At 52.5% G+C, this 7,373-nt stretch overlaps 1 protein-coding gene across 1 annotated transcript; it reads right to left on the minus strand.

Annotated features, from left to right (window-relative positions):
• Nucleotides 1–1,330: 1,330 nt before the first annotated feature.
• Nucleotides 1,331–2,191, minus strand: LOC131399760 (uncharacterized). Its single transcript, XM_058534283.1, has one exon. The coding sequence runs from the start codon at nucleotides 2,189–2,191 to the stop codon at nucleotides 1,331–1,333; it is 861 nt and encodes a 286-aa protein (XP_058390266.1).
• Nucleotides 2,192–7,373: the final 5,182 nt, after the last annotated feature.

Below are 7,373 nucleotides of genomic sequence, written 5' to 3' on the forward strand. Positions count from 1 at the left end.
CCAGGTCTGGGTCTGGGTCAGGATCCTGGTCAGGGTCAGGGATAGGGGTAGTGTTAGCTGTAGGGTTAGGGTTAAGGTTATGGTCAGGGTAACAGTCAGGGTCAGGCTCTGGGGTAGGGCTAGGTGTAGGTGTGGGGATAGCAGTATGCTTAGAATTAGTGTTAGGGTTCACTTCAGGGTCAGGGTCAGGGTCAGTGGTATAGGTACTGGTAGGGGTAGGGTTAGGGGTAGGGTCAGTGTCAGGGTCATGAATGAGGTAGAGGTAGGTGTAGGGGGTGGGTAGGTGTAGGGTTAGGGTCAAGGTCAGGGCCAGGGTCAGAGTTATGGGTAGGTGTAATGGTAGGGGTAGGGGTAGGGGTGGGGTTAGTGGTAGGTTTATGGTTATGTTTGGGGTTAGGTTCAAGTTCAGGGTCAGTGGTAGGAGTAGGGTCAAGGGTAGGGGTAGAGATGGGATCTGGTGTAGGTTAAATGTCACTGTCAGGGTCAGAGTTAGGGTCTAGGTCAAAGTCAGTGTCAGAGGTAGGGTCAGGGGTACCTGTAGGTGTAGGGGTTGGGTTAGGGATTGAAATAGGGTTAGGGTTAGGTTCAGGGTCATGGTCAGGGTCAGGGGTAGGGGTAGGTTTAGGGTTATGGTCAGGGAAAGGGTCAGGGTCAGGGTGATGGTCAGTGGCAGGCATAGGTAGAGGGGTAGGGTTATGGTTAGGGTTAGGGTCAGTGTCATGGTCACAGTCTGTGGTGGGGGTAGGGAAGAGGTAGGTGTAGGGTTAGATTTAGGGTTAGTGCTAGGATAAGCTTTGGTTTAGGGTCAAGGTAGGGGTCGGGGTCCGGGTCAGCAGTAGTGGTAGTGGTAGGGGTATCTGTAGGGGTCAGTGTCCCCCCACTGTAGGAGTAGTATTAGGGTAAGGATTTGGATCAGGGTCCAGGTCAGGGTCAGGGGTAGAGCTAGGTGGAGAGGTGGGGGTAGGTGTACGGTTTAGGTTAGTGTTAGGGATAAGGCCAAGGTCAGGGTCAGGATCAGTGTAGGGGTAGTTTTGGTGGTACGGCTAGGGGTAGGGGTGAAGGTTGTCTTAGGTTTAGTGTCAGGTTCAGGGGTATGGGTAGTGGTAGGGGTAGAGGTTGTGGTAGGGCCAGGGTCAGGGGTAAGGGTAGGTGTAGGCATAGGGGTAGTTTAGGTTTAGGGTTTGTTAAGGGTCAGGGTCAGTGTCTGGGTCAGAGGTGGGGTAAGGATAGATGTAGGTGTAGGGGTAGGGGTAAGGGTAGGTGTGGGTTAAATGTCATGGGTTAGTGTGAGTGTCAGGGTCAGGGATAGGGTCTGGTGTAGGGGTAGGTGTCAGAGTAGGGGTAGATGTAGGGTTAGGGTTAGGGTTTGGTTAGGGTCACGGTCAGTGTCAGGGTCAGGGGTAGGAGTAGGGCTAGTTTTAGGGTTAAGGTCCAGGTCGGGGTCAGAGTCATGGTCAGGGTTAGGCATAGGGTTAGGTGTAATGGTAGGAGTAGGGTTAGGGTTAGGGTTAGGGTTAGGGTTAGGGTCTGGGTCAGGGTCAGTGTCAGTGTAAGGTTCAGGGTCAGGAGTATGGGTAGATGTAGGTGTACAGTTAGGTTTTGGGTCAGGGTTAGCATTACAGTTAGGGTCAGCATCAGGGTCAGGTTCATGGTCAGGAGTGGGGTCAGGTATAGGGGTATGTGTAGGGGTCAGTGTAGGGGTAGGGTTATGGGTAGGGTTAAGGTTAGGATTAAGATTAGGATCAGTGTCAGGGGTATGTGTAGGGGTAGTGGTAGGGTTATGTGTAGCATTAGGGTTAGCATTAGCTTCAGGGTCAGTGTTGTTGGGGTCAGGAGTAGGTTTAGGGGTAGGGGTAGGTATAGGTTTAGGGGTAGGGTCGGGGCCAGGTTCAGGGTCAGGGTAAGGGTCAGGTTTAGGGTCAGGTTCTGGGTCAGGGTCAGGGTCAGAGTCAGGGGAAGGCATAGGGGTAGTGGTAGGAGTAGGGGTAGGGTTAGGGTTAGGGTCAGGGTCATGATCAGGGGCATAGTTAAGGTTAGTTTTATGGTCCCAGTCAGTGTCTGGGTCAGGGTCAGTGTCAGTATCAAGGTCTGTGTGAAGGTAGTGTCTAGGTAGGGGTGAGTGTAGGTGTAAGGATACGTTTAACATTTGGGTCAGGGTCAGTGTCAGGGTTAGGGTCAGAGTCAGGATCATGGTCAGGCTCTGGGTCAGGGTTAGGGTCAGGTCAGGGTAATGGTCAGGGTCAACAGTAGGGTCAGGGGTAGGATTAGGGGTTGGGGTGGTGGTAGTTGTAGGGATGGGGTAGTGTTAGGTTCAGGGTCAGTGTCAGGTTCTCGGTCAGGATCAGTGTCTGGATCAGGGTTAGTGTTAGAGTCAGGTTTAGGCTCCAGGCCAGGGTCAGGGGTCGGGTTGGGGTAGGGGTAGGATTAGGTTTACAGTTTGGGTCAGGGTCATGTTCAAGGTCAGTCTCAGGTTCAGAGTCATGGGCAGAGGGAGGGGTAAGTGTAGTTGCAAGGGGTCGGGTTAGGTTTAGGGTGATGGTTAGGGTTAGGTTTAGGATTAGGGTAAGTGTCAAGGTCAAGATCAGGGGTAGGGTCCAGATTAAGGGTAGTGGTAGGGTTAGTGGTAGTGGTATGTGTAGGCATAGGTAGGGTTACAGTTAGGTTTAGCATTAGGATTAGGCTCAGGGGCAGGGGCAGGGGCAGGGGTAGGAATTGCAGTACGGGTAGGATAGGGTTAGGGTTAGGCCTTGGGGCAGGGTCAGGCTCAAATCCAGGGTAACAAGTAGGGGTAGGGGTAGGTTTAGGGTTAGAGTTAGGGACAGTGTCAGGGTCAGCGTCAGGGGCAGGGGCAAGGACAGGGTTAGGGGTATGGGTAGGGTAGGGTTAGTGGTAGAGTTACGGTTTGAGTTAGGGTTAGGGTCTGGTCAGGGTCAGGGTCAATGTCAGGGTCATGGGCAGTGGTAGGTGTAGGGGTAGGGGTAGGGTCAGGGCAGGGTTACGGTTAGGGTCAGGTTCAGCATCTGTGTTAGTGGTAAGTGTAGGGGTAGGCGTAGGTGTAGTTATAGGGTCTGGGTCAGGGTCAGGGTCACGGGTAGGGGTAGGCAGCTATAGGATTAGGGGTAGTTTCAGGGTCAGGGTCAGGGTCACATGTAGGGATAGGAGAGGGGTAATGGTTGGGTTAGGGGTAGGGTTATGGTAAGCGGCCGGTTTAGGGTCAGCGTCAGTGTCAAGAGTAGGAGTAGTTGTTTGGTTTGGTGTAGAGGTAGGCATAGGGGTTAGAGTAAGTTTAAGGTTAGAGTTATGGTCAGGGACAGGGGTAAGGTCAGCAGTAGGTGTAGGGGTAGGGATAGGGTTAGGGTCAGGGTAAGGGTCAAGTTCATGTGTAGTGGTAGGAGTAGGCATAAGGGTAGGCATAGGGTTAGAATCAGGGTCAGGGTAAGGGTCAGGGTTAGGATCAGGGGTCTAGGAAGGGGTAACCATATGGGTAGGGATAAGGTTAGTTGTACGGTTAGGGTTATGGTTAGGGTCAAGGTCAGGTTCAGGGTTAGTTTTAAGAGTAAAGATTGGGGTAGGGATAGAGTTAGGGTTAGAGTTAGTGTTCAGGTTAGGGGTTAGGGATTAGGGTAAGTTTTATAGCTAGGGTTAGGGGTATGGGTAGGTGTAGGGGTAGGGTTAGGGTTAGTGTAATGGTTATAGTTAGATTTATGGGTAGGTTCAGGCTCAGGGTCATGGTCATTGTCAGCATCAGGGTTAGGTGTAGGGTTAGGGGTAGGTGTAGGGTCTGTGTCAGGGTCAGTGTCAGGGTCAGGGGTAGGGTTTGGGGTAGGAATAGGGTCATGGTCAGGGTCAGGATCAGTGGTTGGTGTAGGGGTAGCAGTAGGGTTAAGGATCAGAATAGGGTTATGGTTAGGGTTGGGGTTAGGGGCAGGGTCAGGGGCAGGTTCAGGGTCAGTGTCAGGGTGAAGTGTAGGTGTAGAGATAGGGTTAGGTTTAGGGTCAGCACCAGGGTCACGGTGAGGATTAGAGTCGGGGTAGGATTAGGAATCAGGGTAAGTGTAGGGTTAGGGGTAGGGTCAGGGTCAGAGTTAGGGTCAGATTCAGGGTCATGTTTAGGGTCAGGGTCAAGGTTAACATCATGGTCAGGGTCAGTGTCTGGGTAAGCATCAGGCTCAGTGTCAGGGTCACCGTGAGGGGTAGTGTCAGGGGTAGGGATAATTGTAGGTGTAAGGTTTGGGTTAGTGTCAGGGTCAAGGTTAGGCTCTGGGTCAGGTTCAGGATCAGGGGTAGGAGTAGGGTTAGGGGTAGTGGTAGTTGTAGGGATAGGGGTAGAATTAGGGTTAGGGTCAGGGTCATGGTCAGGTTTATCTGTTGGGCTAGCAGTTGGTGTATGGTTAGTAATAGTGTTACTAGCAGGGTCTGGGTTCAATGTCAGTGTCAGTGTCAGGTTCAGTGGTAGGGGTATGGTTATGGGTAGGAGTAGGGGTAGGTTTAGGATTAGATTCAGGGTCAGTGTCAGGGTCAGGGTCACGGTCAGTTGTATGGGTAGTGGTGGAGTAGCGGTAGGGTGAGGGTGAGGGTTAGGGTTCTTGTCAGTGTCAGGATAGGGGTAGTGATAGGGGTAGGGGTACAAATGGTTAGGGTTAGTGTCAGGGTCAGGTTCTGGTAAGGGTCAGGGTCAGGCACAGGGGTGTGGATGGGGGTAGGCGTAGGGTTAGGTTTAGGATTAGGGTTAGGGTCAGGTTTAGGGTTAGGGTAAGTGTCAAGATCAAGGTCAGGCATCAGGTCAGGAGTAGGGGTAGTGTTAGGGTTAGTGGTAGCAGTAGGTTCAGGCATATGTGTAGCATTAGCGTTAGGATAAGGCTTAGAGTTAGGGTCAGGAGTAGGGGTACAGGTTGCGGTATGTGTAGGGATAGGGTTAGGGTTAGGGTTCAGGTCAGGGTCAGAGGTACCGGTAGGGGTAGGGTTAGGTATAGGATTAGGGTTAGAGTCAGTGTCAGGGTCAGAATCAGGGGCAGGGGCCAATGCAAATGTAGGCTTAGAGGTCAGAGTAGGGTAGGTTTAGGGGTAGATTTAGAGTTAGGGTTAGGGTCTGGGTCAGAGATAGGGGTAGGTGTAGAGTTAAGGGTATTCATAGGACTGAGGGTAGGTTTGGGGTCAGGGTCATGGGTAGGAGTAAGGGTTGGGTAGTGGAGGGGCAATGGTTGAGTAAGGGGTAGGGTTATGTTAAGGGTCAGCTTTAGGGTTAGGGTCAGTGTCAGGGGTAGGGGTATGGGTAGTTGTTGGGTTTGGTGTAGGGGTAGGTGTAGGGGTAAGTTAGGGTTAGGGTCAGGGTGAGGCTCAGGGACAGGGGTAAGGTCAGCAGTAGTTGTAGGGGTAGGGGTAGAGATAGGGTCAGGGTCAGGTTCAGGTGTAGGGGTAGGAGTAGGCACAGTAGTAGGTGTAGTGTTAGAGTCAGGTGAAGGTCAGGGTAATGGTCACGGTCAGGATCAGTGGTCAGAGAAGGGGTAAACATAGGGGTAGGATAGGGTTAGGGTTAGGGTTAGGGTCAGTGTCAGGGTCAGGTGCAGGGTTAGTTTTAGGACTAAGGGTTGGGGTAGGGATAGAGTTAGGGTTAGAGTGAGGGTTAGGGTTAGAGGTTAGGTTTTAGGGTAAATTTTACAGTTAGGAGTGGGATATGGATAGGTGTAGCGGTAGGTTTAGAGGTACGGAAAGAATTAGGGTTATGGTTAGGTTTAGGGGTAGATTCAGGATCAGGTTCAGGAACAGGGTCATGGTCAGCATCAGGGTTAGATGTAGGGGTAGGGGTAGAGTCAGTGTCAGGGTCCAGGTCAGGATCAGGGTCAGTGTCAGGACGGGGGGAAGGTTAGGAGTAGGAATAGGGTCACAGTCAGTGTCAGGATATGGGGCAGGTGTAGAGGTAGGGGTAGGGGTAGGCATAAGGGTAGGATTAGGGTTAGATTTAGGGTTAGGGTGAGAGGTAGGGGTACGGTTAAAGATAGGAGTAGGGTTGTGGTTATGGTTAGGGTCAGCATCAGGGCCAGGGTTAGGGTCAGGGTCAGGGTTAGGTGTAGGGGTAGGGGGAGGTTTAGGGGTAAGGTCCAGGTCAGGGTCAGGTTTAGGGTAAGGGTGAGGGTCAGGTTCAAGTTCTGGGTCTGGAGTCGGGTCAGGGTTGGGGATAGCAGTAGGGATAAGGGTAAGTGTAGGCATTGTGGTAGAGTTAGGGTTAGGGTAGCATTAGTGTTCAGGTTAGGGTCAGGGTCAGGGTAAAGGTCAGTGTTAGGGGTAGGTGTTGCAGTCAGTGTAGGGGTAGGAATAGGGTTAGGGGCAGGGAAAGGCGCAGTGTCAGTGTCAGGATCAGGTTCAGATTAGGGGTAGGGGTATAGTGCGGGGTTAGAGTACAGGTAGGGTTAGGGCTAGGGTTTGGGTCAAGGTCATGTTCAGGGTCAGGGTCAAGCTCAGGTTCAGGGTCAGGGGCATGGGCACAGGTAGTGGTAGGGTTAGGGGTAAGTTTATATTTAGAGTTAGGGTCAGGGTCCAGGTAGGCATAGGGTTAATGGTAGGGGTAGCAGTAAGGTAAAGGTTAGGGTCAAGTTCAGTGACTGGGTCGAGGTCAGGGTCAGGTGTAGGGGTGAGTGTGGGGGTAGGTGTAGGGGTCGGGTTAGGGGTAGAGTTAGGGTTAGTGTTAGGGTTAGAGTTAGGGTAAGGGTCAAGGCCAGGGTCAGGTGTAGGGTCAGGAGTTGGAGTAGTGGTAGAGTAAGTAGTAGCCACAGGTGTAGGTGTAGGGTTAGGGTTAGGGTCAGGGTCAGAAGAAGGGTCAGGTGTAGGTGTAGGGGTAGGGTTAGGCGTAGGTGTATGTGTAGGGGTAGGGGTAGGGTTAGGATTAGGAATCCGGTCATGGTCAAGGACAGGGTCATGGTCAGGGGTAGGTGTAGGGGAAGGGGAAGGGTTATGAGTAGGGCAGGGTTAGCATTAGGGTCAGGGTCGCTGTCATTGCAGGGTCAGAGGTAGGGGTAGGTCTAGGTTTAGAGGTTGGGTCAGGGCTTAGGTCAGGATCAGGGTCAGGTTTAGGGTAGGGTCAGGTCAGGGTCAGTGTCAGGCTCAGGGTAAGGGTCCGCATTAGGGGTCAGGATAAGAGTAGTGGTAGGAGCAAGGGTACTGTTAGGGTCAGGGTCAGGGTCAACCCTACCCCTGACTCTGACCCTGACCCTAACCCTAACCCTATCTCTACCTCTACACTTACACCTGACCTCAAATCTGACCCTGACCCTGAGCCTGACCCTAACTCTGATGCTGAATCTAACCCTGATTCTGACCCAACCCTGACCTTGATCCTGCCACTACCTGTACCCCTGACCCTGACCTGACCACGACCC

This window comes from Diceros bicornis, chromosome 39, assembly GCF_020826845.1.
Source record: "Diceros bicornis minor isolate mBicDic1 chromosome 39, mDicBic1.mat.cur, whole genome shotgun sequence".
Lineage (NCBI taxonomy): Eukaryota > Metazoa > Chordata > Mammalia > Perissodactyla > Rhinocerotidae > Diceros > Diceros bicornis.

Bases quoted from the DNA above. Each gene is read 5' to 3' on its own strand.
- LOC131399760 (XM_058534283.1), bottom strand. From the start codon at position 2,191: ATGATCCTGACTCTGACCCTAACCCTGACACTGACCCTGACCCAAATG.